Source organism: Sinocyclocheilus rhinocerous, unplaced genomic scaffold (genome assembly GCF_001515625.1).
Source record: "Sinocyclocheilus rhinocerous isolate Xijiao unplaced genomic scaffold, SAMN03320098_v1.1 scaffold819, whole genome shotgun sequence".
Classification (NCBI taxonomy): domain Eukaryota; kingdom Metazoa; phylum Chordata; class Actinopteri; order Cypriniformes; family Cyprinidae; genus Sinocyclocheilus; species Sinocyclocheilus rhinocerous.
Genome location: NW_015665814.1, coordinates 679,764 through 695,048, shown reverse-complemented (window position 1 = coordinate 695,048; position 15,285 = coordinate 679,764). Strand labels below are relative to the sequence as shown.

Genomic DNA, 15,285 nt, shown 5'->3' with positions numbered 1-15,285 from the left:
TGTGTGTGTGTGTGTGTGTGTGTGTGTGTACCACAAATTGCATTTCTGGGACAAATTTGTACCCAAAAGTCAGCAAAGCCTGACAAAATCTGCAAAAACCTCAATTTGTGGATGTCCTCATTTGTAAAACTGTTAAAATAAAGTAAACAAAGTTTTTTTTTACTTTTGAAATTGTAAAAATGCAGAAAGTTTTCTGTGAGGGGTAGGGTTAGGGGTAGGGGTGGGTTTAGGTTAAAAAGTGTATAACTATCTGTATATAAAAACAATAGAAGTCTATGTAATGTCCCCATTTAGATAGCTAAGTAAACGTGTGTGTGTGTGTGTGTGTGTGTGTGTGTGTGTGTGTGTGTGTGTGTGTGTGTGTGTGTAAAATAGTATATAAGTCTGGCGAGTTAACAAAAAAATTTACTAGCCAATGACGATTATATTGCCAAGGTGTGCGTAGAGGGTTGAAAGGAGAATTTAATAGTTCTAATAAACTTTAACTGCAGAAAAATATGAATTCAGTAATTAAGAGCCTGCAATATAATGGAATATTAATATTGTTAAATGCATTTTAAGTATTCAAAAATATAATGTTTTCGTCCGTTATTTATTAACTAATTATTTATTTATTCCAATTGCCCTAACCCCAGCAAGACATTTTATGGGGGACTGTGTGGGACAGATGGGCTGAATTTTAGCACCAGTCCAGCCCTGATGATTCTCCTCTTCTAGGGCCAGAAACAAGAACTTCTAATAATAAAACTATTTAAAATAAACTCCTTAAGGGAGCTGTATATGCTTAAAAGTTGTTGTTGCTTCTGGAAACCTGTTAGTTTTGACTTCATATCATGTGTTAATGTATTTATTATTTTAATGTATTGTAGCCTGGAATATTTAGTGTGCATACTCATTGTATCTCTGTGTTGGAGATTTTTGATTAAAAAACAAAAAACAATTATTCCTGTGGTAGAAAACGTTGTGGCACCAAGATACGCTACTATGAAGGGGGGCTCTTGTGTTTGCTAGCCCCAGGGCCCTATGTGTTCTTAATCCGGGCCTGACAGTATGTATTGACTTTGGGGGACGTTCTGCTGTATGTTCACATTAATGCATGTTTCTTTTCATTTCTAAACTGTTTTAAAGTGCCCCTATTATGGATTTTTGAAAATGACCTTTCATGCAGTGTGTAACACAGCTCTAAGTGAATGAAAACATCCTGCAAAGTTTTAAATCTGAAAGTGCACCGTGTATAAAGTTACTGTCACTCAAAAGAAAGAGTCGATTCTGAATCACTGAAACAAGTCATTTTTAAAACGAATCCCAAGCCGTTTCATACTGACATCAACATGAAACATTAGCATATTGCTGGTCCACTTGTTGTTCTTTTCGCGTTGGTCTGAATGAAAATGCTAATTCATTCTTTGCCACTAGGTGCCACTTTGGAGCAGTAAAATAACGGTTTCCCTGGTAAATCTGTACACAAAGCAGCACTGCGCTCACAAACGCTGCTTTAAACAGGAAGAATCGCCGACAGGGCTGTATTACTACTCAAAACTAGCCTGAAAATAGCCCAATTGCTTTCGAAAATCGCGTTCGGGGCGTAAAATACAAATTTTTTTGGCTGGGTTCTCCTGGTACAATTCACATTCCAGGGCCTAAATATCACATTATTGGGGTCGCTTCAACCTGCTGACATAAAAAACAATCGACGGCAATCGCGGATTTGGCAACACTGGTCAGCAAACTGCGTTTCATATAACTCCTCCCCGAACTTCCCGCTGCCCTGTATCTTGGTCTCTCATTGGCTGTAGGTCATCGCCGATGTGCTGTTCAGTCAGAACTCATTTCAATGACATAAAAACATTTTGTTTAACACTTATGCAAGCGAATCGTGCCCACAGCTAAAGTTTAGCTGCTAAACTGTAAACACTTAACAAAACAATAATGGTGGATACGTTAGCCGAGTGCTAACGTGACTAACTGATGAAACAATACAGTTTGTAAACCAAAATATGTCTACTGTAATGTCTTAAGAATGACAGACAAAAGACACTCCGTGTCTTAACCTTTAATTATAACGCAGAACAGCTGTATCACATGCGCACCAGCCTAACTAACTCGTATCTCTCTACGGGGTCTTTTACTCCCTGCATTAACCCTATAACTACTTTAACAGCCCTTTCACAATGATTATAAAGTCTGTGCGCTACACTACATTCTTTATTATTAAACGAAGTAATTAGAATAACGACAGTTTACATTAATCGACACATTCTTAGGAAATAGTGGGTTCACAGCGAATTATCAGAACTATTTCAGTAAAACAGTAATATCATGCTTTACCTGGAAACCTACAGCTGCACTAGGTGTACATCACATATTAGCACAAAAAAAACCTAGATATTTTGAGCACTCAATTGAAAATGTACACATAACGTATCAATCGTACTTACAGGTTGTGGTTCGGAGACGCTTGTTGGTCCAAATAAAGAAGATTAGAAGCCAATGAAGATAAAAGGCAAGATTAGAGAAGCAGTCCTTGGTAAAATGACGAGCACAACAAAAGGTTTGAATTGTATTGCTGTGGTATCGTGGAACACAGTTCGTGTTAATCGACGTAGATAATCGTGTTTTTTGACCTTGCATGCATGTCAACCTGTTGGGGACTCCCAAAACCAAAATATGAACCTTTCATTACCCATAATAGGGGCACTTTAACATTTATATTAAGAATCATTATTAACAATTGAGCACCAATAATAATTGATAATAACTGAGCATCAAATTACAGTATTGTTCAGAATATAAGACACCCCCCAATCACATTTAACAATAAACACTTCATAGCATACCATAAAAATAACCTGTAGTCCATCTGAATTGGATAACTGATTAGGCAGTCCATCTCATAGTGAAAACCATGTAGCCAGGGTTGCCAGGTCTGTGAAACAAAACCAGCCCAATTGCTATTCAAAACTAGCCCAAATTTGAATCGAAACCTGTGGACTTGGCAACACTGCATGTAGCCTACCAAAATGTAATTAACAGAAGAAGTGAAATCATATTGTAGTCTTGAAATCAGCCTGAGAGAAAAAACAGTAGTGCAATAAACGGTTTAAACTGGCCTCACTTGGCTCCTCAGATTATCATGTCATTCATGTCAGTCATTAGTCTATTCTTCTGCTTCGCTGGGTTCACTCTCACTATCACCACCCTAATGCTCTGGCTCCACCGGCTCCTCTCACAGAAGGTCATCCTCGCTCCCATCCAAAGCATCTGAGATGCAGCATCTTTTGAAGCGGCTGATGATGCTCTCCGGGGGCACTGCAGCCCATGCCTGGAGGATCCGATCACAGAGCAGCCTCACCGCAGGCTTCTGTATTTTTCCAGATGGTGTGAGTGTGTGATTGCCAGACAGCAGCCACTCTGTGTATCTCTTGCACAGATTATCTTTGAATGGCTTGTTTACCACTACATCCAACACCTGTAGCTGACTTATCATCCCCCTGGTATGATCACGAGGTCACCGTTCATTGCCTGCAGTTGAGTTTTGACAGGTGCAGTCACATGTCCACAGAAAGTGCAGTGACAGATGGCAGATGTTGGCATGTCAAAAAACACGTGTTTGATCCACATTGAATGTCCAATCCAGCCATCGTCTAAACGTTACACTCTGACATACCATATTTCCTGGCTGCTTGAGAGTTGTTTGTGTTTATCACCATGAGCTTAAGTTTGCATCATAACCAGTCCTCAGTTGCTGGTTCACTTGCTTGACTTTTAAACTGCTGTGTTCAGGACAGTCACTCACCATCATGCAGTCCCCTGGCACTGTAAATTAGTTTACAGGGCCAGCTTGCTTCAGTGCTGTGGGGAATGCTCATTTTATACATACTTGGCGCCACCTATTGTTGCATGTGTATTGTTGACGTAAAAGTCTCGACCCTGATTTTTCAACCTCATTTTTTTCAGCTTTATTTCCATGAAAAAGCACTGCCTTATATTCGGAACAATACAGTAGCATATTAGAGTGATTTCTGAGGAATTACAGTGGTGGCCAAAATCATGAGAACATTAGTGTTTTCACCGTTTTAAGTCAGTTATCTCTATCTGTGCCAGTAGGAAATATCAGTTTACATTTCCAAACATTCATTTTGCCATTAATTGTAATAATCCAGTGAGATTTTTGTCTGACAATAGGCAACGCTCCAGACAGAGATCTGATCTGATCATCATCAGTCTGTCTGGAATGACATGAAGAAACAGAACAAACTGAGACAGACTAAATCCAGAAGAACTGTGGCAACGTCTCCAAGATGCTTCAAGAAACCTCCTGCAAAGCTCCCTGAAAAACTATGCGCAAGTGCACCGAGGGCAAAAGCTGCTTTAAACGCAAAGGATGCTCACACCAAATGTTGACTTGATTTAGTTAATAGAAGTTAACTGATAAAGAAAATCTATTTATGACATTATTTTTGACAGCATCCTCATTTTACAGCATTAACAGTGCTGTAGCTTTGCATCATCAAAAAGTCATAATATTTATATGGCAGAAATAGTAAGGGCGGTATATTAACTTCTTATACATACACACCAGCGACAATGTACAGGCTGTCTCCCTCTGTGCTCTCTCGGATGATGTCCTCACCAGGCCGACAGTCCAGAACCTTCATCAGATCGACCATCATACTGATCTGCTCCTCATCCAGACGACGGAGGAAGTCATTCTTATGAATGGCCTTCACGATCCGAGCCTTCTCACTGATGGCCAGACACACATAAACAAAGCATAACCTTTGGGGTTAGTAAAAACAAAAGCATTTATTAAGTTATTTTGAGACTACTGTTAAACTAGGCCTTGTTCAGACTGTCAGTAAAAATAAGATTTTTTTGCATATCCAGATATTATCCACATTTTGAAAGTCTGGACAGCAAAAAAACAAACATAAAATTGTTGTTCAAATATGATGTAAACACATATGGAGGTGGCTTGAGTCAGATTTTTACGATGCATCTGAGTCTGGATGCTGTGGTTTCTCAAATCAAATTTAAATATATAGTTCAGTCATGAAACTCTAGATGGCGCAGGCTGACGAGTTGTTAATGAAACTGATGATATTCAGAGTTAAACGACTTGGCACAAGCTGATTGCATCATGCTGCATATGCAGCCAATGAGCTTACTGCCTTGCATTTATATGGCTTGCTAGCATTCACTAGAAATTCCTGCAGCGCGCTTTCAGAGTTTCTCTGAAACCCTCCACCTTCCCCAGCTCCACCTGTATAGATCTGCTAGGGGTTATTTTATATGCTATTTGTGCCGATACTTACTAAAATAAACTTGAAGTATACTACTTTTTGGTAAGGGGTAGCAAGTTCCTGTACTTGCTTGCAGCAGCAGCAATAATCTACAACTACAGCAATAACCAACAGCAGCAGCACTTCAGCAGCAGCGTAGCAGATCTATTCTGCCAAGACCAAATATATTAACTTTGTCATATCCATCACCATGCTAAAATCTTCAGAGAGTTGGCATGATTGAAATAGTGTTTTTCGACACACAACGATAATGTCAGTGATGGAAATGCCAGAAGTATTCATACAGTATCCAAACAAAGCTGAAGCCGGCTGTGACTACAGCATGTAACCTCACAATATACACCGATTTCCTCCATCCCAAATTTTTCTTGTATGACAGAGGAGTTCTGCACTGTGACTTGGCAGACATTGGAGGTCGAGATGATGCACCTCTATTTTTCATGCATCTGTTTTGAAAGCCTCGTTACATGTGTGAGTACGTCTGTGAGGCAACCAGAGCAACCCATGCAGATAAGTTGGTTATGTCTGGATACACAAATCTGATTTGATCACATGCATTTACATGCTGGACAGTCTGTATGAAAAGAGCTGATTTGAGAAAAAAATCCAATTTGCCTGCAGTCTGAACACAGCCTTAGATTCCCAGGGTTCTTGATTAGTATGTGTTTTAAGTTACCTGGCAGTTTTATTGACTCTGTTGGCGGTGATTTCCAGGACTTCTGGTACTCGCTCCGGAGCCATGACAGCTGCCCGACTCTGTCGAACCTCAGGCATTTCATTACTGTTTTGTTGAGGTGCACAATCTGACAGGGAACATTAGAAGTGAGTCAATGTATAAAACTTATAAAACTTTACACACACTAACGACCAGACTGAAATGATCAGGGATATTACAGGGATTTTTTTATTATACAGATTGGCAGATGCTACACAGAAATAACTAGTTACATGTAACTAAATTGTGTAATTTAATTACAAAATAAATTTAATTGTAATCAGTTACAGTTACTAAGAAAAAATGAATGTGTAAATTACAATTACTTATGATTAACCATTTTTTCCAAGCCATTGTTAGATGCCAGTGTTTCCTGTCATATAGCTATGCAAAGATTTGATTTCAAAAACAGTATAATAGCTATTAAATTATATCTTGCTATTGTTTTAAATCTGTATTTAACCCCAGAATGATCTCAAAGTCAGATTTTGTGGTGGCTGTACTTTAAAGTTAAATTATTATAATCTTAACTCAAGTGATGGAGGATTTTGAAAGTGACAGTAATCAGTGTTGAATACTACTGTAAGGCTTACATGTTTGAAAATGATTAACAGTTGAAAACAATGGAAATTTAGAAAAGTAATCAAAAAGTAATCTAATGTAATCAGTTACATTACTTAAAGTAATTGGAATTTGTTACACTACTTATTACATTTTAGATTGGGTAACTTCTAATCTTTAACTTATTACATTTCCAAAGTAACCTTCCCAACACTGTTCGGCAACCAAAAGTCTGTTATTAATAACATATGAAGGAAGCAGATGAAAGCGGATGCAGATAATATTCATTAGTCTGTTCTGTCTTACCAAGCTCATCCAGTTGTCCTTGCAGCACCTGTAACAATCTCTCTTTCTGTTCAAGCTGTCTCTCTGTAAGAAGAAAACAATATTCTAGTGTGCATTAAAATCGCATACAAATGTGCACTCATCAGATAAACAGTGAAAGAAGTCACGGCTCGGATCTTGTCTTACTCAGCTCTTTGTTCTGGTTCTGGAGTTCCTGGTTGAGCTGGCATTCTTTCTCCAGCATTTGTCGTAATTTCTTGAGTTGGGCTTCCATTGGCCTGGTGAGATTCACCTTTACTAGAGCAGCATGACACTGACAAAGAGCAGTAAAAACTCACACGTCACACTGACCGACAACAATTAATATGTAACTGCAACCTTTAAAAAAAAATTTAAAAATGCAGATTTACTGAACCAGTCTTCAAAATGATGAATGACCATCCGTTACAGTGACAAAACACACAACAAAAACATTTTAGGAAGACTAAATTAAAACACAGATCTTATAATTGGAGGGAAAAAATCTGAGATGTTTTTATCCAGATGTGTTAAAATGAATGGGATTGACATAAGTCTGCGAAACACAGATTTAACCTCTTGTTCTCACCCAATATAGTGATTTAGTGTCTAAGTTGTATAGATTCATATAAAAGGTATAAAATTTGCATCGATTTGTCTTTGCAAAGTAATCATGCCCAATATGAAACCAGATTCAGGAGCATTTAGGATTCATGTTGTAGTATATAGTTACTAAACCAGTCCATCTGGAAATAGTGTTTACAAAGTACTGAGTTTATATAAACGAGCACTTTTGAGAAACATATAATCACTGCATTTATAAGGTTTACAGGTTAGTGGATTAAAAAAAAAAAGTTAAAAAGCAACAATACTGTTACATTATTGCCACACAGTTTTGTAAGTAATTTAGAATGATCTGGATTCTCACATCATAAAATCCACCTTTTGCGCCAACTGCACAAGAATTTGAAGAACAGTATAGGTGCCCTGCAAACAAGCCTGCACTGGCCCTTTATGGGCCCACTTAGGGCTGCCAGCGCAGGGCCCCTGAGAATTTGCTCATTGGCAAAACGTTGGCCCCTTAGCACTGGCCCTGCACGGGCAGCCCTCGCTTAGCCTCCGGGAAGCCTTAGCGATGTTTTATTGAAAATAATAAAGTTTGAAGTCACCATTATGGAAATAAGCGCTTGCTTTAGTTGTGCTCTTAACCCTTGACTTCTTAACTTTAATGTTTCTTTGACTGCCCTAACTGTGTGTTTCTGAAGCACATTTGTTATAGCAAAAGTTGTAAGAAGACAAACTGATCAGATGGTGATGGTTACTTATTGATGACTCAGACATCGTGTAGTGTTCACTGATTTCGTCCAGAGGCTGATCTCTGAGAACATTATTCAAATTTAATAACTTCACTTTATAGTAGCCCTAGATAACCACTGCATGCAATTTTGTCCTGCTTTACCTTTATGGGCCCACTTAGGGCTGCCAGCGCAGGGCCCCTGAGAATTTGCTCATTGGCAAAACGTTGGCCCCTTAGCACTGGCCCTGCACGGGCAGCCCTCGCTTAGCCTCCGGGAAGCCTTAGCGATGTTTTATTGAAAATAATAAAGTTTGAAGTCACCATTATGGAAATAAGCGCTTGCTTTAGTTGTGCTCTTAACCCTTGACTTCTTAACTTTAATGTTTCTTTGACTGCCCTAACTCACCATTGTTGAGGTTCATACGCTGAATCTTGATATCTGTGTGAGTCTACATGATCCCTCTTCAAATAATTTCTGCATAAAGACTTAAAAATGTTCAAAATGTTAAAGCAGGACAAAATTTCATGCAGTGGTATTCTAGGACTACTATAAAGTGAAATTATTAAATCTAACCAATGTTCTCAGAGATCAGTGAATCAGGACACTACTTGTTGAGGTTCATATGCTGAATCTTGATATCTGTGTGAGTCTACATGATCCCCTTCAAATAATTTCTGCATAAAGACTTAAAAATGTTCAAAGAAAGCAGGACAAAATTTCATGCAGTTGTATACTGGGGTTATGGTTATGTTCATCAGTTTGCACTGGCTACCAATAGCTGCTTGCATAAAATTCAAGCCATTGATGTTTGCCTACAAAACTACCACTGGCTCTGCACCTCTTTACCTAAATTCATTATAGACTTATATGTGCATTATTGTGCCATCCCAACGAAGCACAAAATCGCTTTCACATTAAACTGGTGGTGGAATGATCTGTCCAACTCGAGTCTTTCAGCCATCTTCAAGAAACAGCTAAAGACATCTCTTGAATCTACACTCGACCCTTTCTCTATTCTGTTTCTAAAAACAAAAACAACCCTTGCGACACTCTTAAAAATGAATGTTCTTCATTGGTATGAATGGTTCTATGGAGAATTTTGAACATCCATGGAACCTTTCAAATGCAGAAAAGGTTCTTTATAGTGGCTACCAATAGCTGCTTGCATAAAATTCAAGCCATTGATGTTTGCCTACAAAACTACCACTGGCTCTGCACCTCTTTACCTAAATTCATTATAGACTTATATGTGCATTATTGTGCCATCCCAACGAAGCAAGGGACCAAGGGACCTCCTCCCGCGTCGGGCCCTTGGAATTGTCCTAACCTCCCCCCGCCTTACTGCTTGTCTCAGCACTTACATATTGTTGCTCTTTTGTTGGTTTAATTGCTTCTATTGTCCTTATTTGTTAGTTGCTTTGGATAAAAGCGTCTGCTAACACTCGACCCTTTCTCTATTCTGTTTCTAAAAACAAAAACAACCCTTGCGACACTCTTAAAAATGAATGTTCTTCATTGGTATGAATGGTTCTATGGAGAATTTTGAACATCCATGGAACCTTTCAAATGCAGAAAAGGTTCTTTATAGTCAAAAAATGTTTTTTTTAGATCTGTTCCGGGCCCCCCTCCTCCCGCGTCGGGCCCTTGGAATTGTCCTAACCTCCCCCCGCCTTACTGCTTGTCTCAGCACTTACATATTGTTGCTCTTTTGTTGGTTTAATTGCTTCTATTGTCCTTATTTGTTAGTTGCTTTGGATAAAAGCGTCTGCTAAAAAATAATAAAGTTTGAAGTCACCATTATGGAAATAAGCGCTTGCTTTAGTTGTGCTCTTAACCCTTGACTTCTTAACTTTAATGTTTCTTTGACTGCCCTAACTGTGTGTTTCTGAAGCACATTTGTTATAGCAAAAGTTGTAAGAAGACAAACTGATCAGATGGTGATGGTTACTTATTGATGATTCAGACATCGTGTAGTGTTCACTGATTTCATCCAGAGGCTGATCTCTGAGAACATTATTCAAATTTAATAATTTCACTTTATAGTAGCCCTAGAAAACCACTGCATGCAATTTTGTCCTGCTTTTTTTTTTTGAATGTTTTTAAGTCATAATGCAGAAATTATTTGGACATGATCATGTAGACTCACACAGATATCAAGATTGGAGAATTTTGAACATCCATGGAACCTTTCAAATGCAGAAAAGGTTCTTTATAGTCAAAAAATGTTTTTTTTAGATCTGTTCCGGGCCCCCCTCCTCCCGCGTCGGGCCCTTGGAATTGTCCTAACCTCCCCCCGCCTTACTGCTTGTCTCAGCACTTACATATTGTTGCTCTTTTGTTGGTTTAATTGCTTCTATTGTCCTTATTTGTTAGTTGCTTTGGATAAAAGCGTCTGCTAAATGATTAAATGTACTAGCAGGCTGTTTTAGGTAACATTAACAATAGTACCTGCAGTGCATGACTATTGTAGGTTCTAGTGAAGGTGGAACTCCTGGTTCACTTGTTGGCTGCTGGGGGCCAACTAAGGGCTCGGACACTACACAGCAGAAGTTCCATGAGTGTGAAATAATCATAGGGCAAGATGGGATCAAATTAAAAATCCCATCTTTTAAAATAAAGAAATAGATAAAATTAGTTTTATTTTAATAAAATTAAAATGTTATTATAAGTCATTTTGCATGCATTCTGTAAAACTTTACCTATGGGGAGCATCTTGTAGTGGGGTTCTTCAAATAATTTTAAATTTTGTGATATGACAACTAAATTAGTGAATATTTCTGTTTATTTCCCTTCATTACATCAGCGAATGTGTCATCAGCCATCACCAGAAGGATAGAAATTATAATTACAAAGTACATATCTTCCTATCATTTCTTCAGTGTTTTTTCCACAGCCAGTAACAAACAGACACTGTTTTACAAACATTTCTGAGTTTCATTTTTATCCCCGTGCACGGTCTGTTATTGTAGTATTGATAAACTTGATTCTAAATGTCATATAGAAACAAAACAAACTGTAAATGGACACTTTTGGACAGTGTCTTCCTGTTGACACTGAGACAGATCCCCAGTGAAGACCTTGTCTCCTAGACGGCCATTAGGACAAGACCACAGGAACCAGATGAGTCCTCTTCACAATCTGACTTTGCTGCAGCCTGGAATTGAACTGCTGGTTCGCCTGGCCAGAGGAGAACTCCCCACCCCCCCTGTCTCCTCTGGCTTGCTTAGTTGGGGACACTGAATATCCAGCGATATCGTCGACTTGATTGCACAGATACTATTTAAACTGAACTGAGCTGGATGATGAAATCACTGAATTCAATGATGAACTGCCTTTAACTGAAAATTGAGTGTTTACTATTGTCCTTTTGCATTATTGACACACTATTTTCCTATTTAATACGGTTAAGTTGCTTTGACACAATCTGTATTGTTCAAAGCGCTATATACTGTATATAAAGGTGACTTGACTTGACTTGACGTGGACGGTTCTTGGCCAGAATAAGCTACAAAACGGGCCAGGTATTATGCTGCTAGTCAAAAGTCAAGCTAACTAGGAATGACTCCCATTCAAATGGCATCCATTTTATGAAGCAGTGTGTTGAATAGCAGCATTTCAAAACCATTGTTAACCTTTGAGGAAATGATTAGCTAGCCTTATTACCCTCTATGCTGTACACTTTATGACTGAAGAGGCGGTCAGGGTCTACTGAAATCCTACTGGTGGCCAGCCATCATTGCTTGCTAAAGGAAATTGGAGTGTTTAGACAGGGTTGGTGGACAACATAATGGATAACACTATCGTTTATACTGGTGCAGAGATATAAAATGATCTTTGGATTAAAGCTCTCTGCCCTGTCACGTGTCTAGAATATTGTCAATTGTAAGGCGTAGTAGATAAATGGAAAGCACTTGACAGCACAGATACACACTGCTAATCCGTGCAAATAATACCAGTTTGTCATCTCTGAGTACAATCAAATCTCTGTTTTATTTCTTAATGAAACCTACCTGAGCATTCACGCTCTCACTCCCTCCAGATCGGTGTGTGTTCTGGCAGAAAGATCAGCTTGATGGATAGAAATCATTAACCTGACGCTCCACCCTTCATCACAGGTAAAAAGGAAAAAGTGGTTATGCTAGAACAGAACCATAAGAACATTTTTATGCTTAGACATTAAAAGTTCAGAAGATTTACCATAGCTTTCAGTTATGTTTTTTTTTTTTTATCAACTTCAGCCGTGTCTCCAACTCCTACCATTCATTGTAAGAGAAAAAATACACATACACAAAGGACAGTAATGGAGGCCAATGAGAAAAGCTCTTAATTTGTTATCCATTCCAAATCCTGAGTACCCTATATTGAACAATCCTGTGCCAGTCTATCAGAGTTATTATAATGTGCCCACATGTACACACCAATGCAGGCCTGCTTACACTAAGAGTAAAGTATGCCAGTTTCACATCAGCCAAAACAGTCCCTAATCAGTAATGCAAAGGAGAATTTCCAAATGTGTCTAAAACAAAGGATGTTATACAGAAAGGAAAGAAAATTAAAGAATGGTTAAAGTTTTGTGTAGCACTGAAAACACCTCTGGGTGTCACTGCAGAATCGCTTTTAATGGCAGGTCAAAAGTCACTTTTTCCACAGTGAAAATAGTTTTCCTACTGAACTCTATTCTCCGACCGGTTTTGTCCAGAAGGGCTGGAGTATTTCTTACAATGACCAATAGCAAAATCACATTCTGCTTTTTATACTGCACTGATATATGTGACCCTGGAGCACAAAAGCAGTCATAAGCAGCACAAATTAAAATGTCCTATCCTAACAAACCATACATCAATGGAAAGCGTATTTATTCAGCTTTCAGGTGATGTATAAATCTCAATTTCTGAAAATTGCCCCTTATGGCTGGTTTTGTGGTCCAGGGTCACATATTTCCACACCCCAGCAATGAATCAGCTCACCGGCTATGAGAGCTGTTACCTTATATATACAGCACAAGCTGTCCCGGCTTAAGAACACTGGGGCTACTGCAAACCCAAGGGCCCCTTCATAGCAACCTATCTGGGTGCCACAATGTGTTCTACCAGAGGAATATATTTTTTAAAATATCCAACACAGAGATGCAATGAGTATGCATACTAAATATTTCAGGATACAAACATTCAAAGAATAAATGCATACCAGATCTTTGAGTTCAAAGCAAACAGGTTTCCAGAAACAGCAATACATTTTGAGCATACAAGTGCCTTGAATTTACTTGAAATAGTTTTATTATTAAAAATAAAAGTCACGCTTTCTTTCTTTGCGTGAACATTTGGGCGGTGTTATGCAAATATTAGCACATAGTGAGGTAGGTATGTGGGGGCGTGTTAGAACGAGCCGTTTTAGGTAGGTGTGGCTGACTCTTAACTTTTATAAAGAATATCTCTTTGGATTAGAGACTTTAGTCTTTGCAACTTTACAGATCTTCTTTATGCACCAAGAGCTTGTAACACTCCAAAGAGAAAGGAAAAATTGAAATCGCATCATATGACCCCTTTAAGGCAAAGAGGTACACATTTCTAGCAGTCTGTTTACATTATGTTAATATGAGAAAACTGTGATGTTCTACAATGCAACAAGCTTTAAAAAAAAACGTTTTTCCTACTGCTGAAAATTAGATCACTTACTGTGAAATCCGTTTTCTCTCAGGTACATCACCAGTTGAAGATTCGTGGTGAATACTTCTACAGCACTCAAACTTTTCCTTTATTTTTCAAATTAAGAAACATTTTCAATAAATGTTTATTTTATGTAAAAAAAAAAAATTTTTTTTTAAGTTGTATTGCTTTAATGCACTCTCTGCATTAAAAAAGCTGTCACTTTCAAAAGGTACAAATATGTAGTAGGATATAGCTACTGTATTAGGGTAAATAAGATACAAAGGTCTAAGTTTTTAAAGGGTACCGCCACAGTGACTGCATTTGTACCTTTTTTTCTGAGAGTGCATATATGTATACATATTTGCAATTGGTTTAGTAAGAGACATCAGGGTCACTAACCTTGACCTCTTGAGTTTGACTAACACTTTACTGCCCCCTGCTGGTGCAACAGAGGGCTACATGTCCTGCCCTCACTTCTGTCTAATTCCATTATTTATGAAATAACATACTCAAACTCAGTATGGGAAAGTAAGCACAGCATTTTGCTGAAATCTTTTAGTAACATTATAAATGCCATTTACTGTCACCTTTAATGCATTATTTAATGCATTAATTTAATGCATCCCTGCTGAAACCTTTATGGCACGACTGGTCTTCAACAAACCTAGAAGGGCCCATGTCACACCACTCTTTATCTCCCTGCACTGGCTCCCGGTTGCGGGACATTGCTGCTTGCGTATAGAACAGCCACAGGCTCAGCACCCGCCTACTTCCACTCACTTTTGACAATCTACATTCCCTCCAGACATCTGATATCTATGAGTCGCTTTGGATAAAAGTGTCTGCTAAATGAATAAATGTAAATGTTTCTTGAGCATCAGATCAGCATATTAGACTGATTTCTGAAGGATCATGTGACACTGAAGACTGGAGTAATGATGCTGAAAATACAGCTTTGAAACAGGAATAAATTGCATTGCACTTTTTTTCATACCGATCTAAAAAGATTTAATTGCATTGTTTATACGGCAGGTACTGGGTTACTCCGCAGCGGTACCTACCCGAACCAGTCTAAAATAGTCCGAATATAAACATTTAGGTGTACCGTAGTGATTATTCAGGATAAGACAAAAACACGGTTTGGAAAATGGATTCATGGTGTGCTCGCTTATTATGTAAATTTAGTTAATTTTGAACCCCAAAAAGTTACGGACTGCAGCTTTAATTTTAAAATCGCTTTGCTTGGTGAAAAATAATAAGAAAGAGGAGACTAAAATAATAAATGTAAAAGATGAGATGATTTCACTCTCTTAAATATCAAACATTTTATTCATTTCTTCTAAAAATGACACAACAGGGTTGAACAAAAATCGCAAAATGTAGGCCTACATTAAGGCATGATATTTTAATTTCAGTAAAAGCGTGTGTGTGTGTGTGTGTGTGTGTGTGTGTGTGTG

General features: G+C 38.3%; 1 protein-coding gene across 1 annotated transcript in view; it reads right to left on the bottom strand.

The window, feature by feature from the left end:
- prkg3 (protein kinase cGMP-dependent 3) overlaps positions 1-12,265 on the bottom strand; it is a 30,632-nt gene extending 18,367 nt beyond the window's left edge. The window contains exons 1-5 of the mRNA XM_016542609.1: positions 12,191-12,265; positions 7,051-7,177; positions 6,886-6,948; positions 5,980-6,106; positions 4,580-4,746 (exon numbers count right to left, since the gene is read on the bottom strand). Of these exons, the coding sequence (XP_016398095.1) occupies positions 4,580-4,746; positions 5,980-6,106; positions 6,886-6,948; positions 7,051-7,138 (445 nt within the window). The 5' untranslated portion in view covers positions 7,139-7,177; positions 12,191-12,265. The remainder of the gene's footprint in view (positions 1-4,579; positions 4,747-5,979; positions 6,107-6,885; positions 6,949-7,050; positions 7,178-12,190) is intronic.
- Between the last annotated feature and the right edge of the window lie 3,020 nt (positions 12,266-15,285).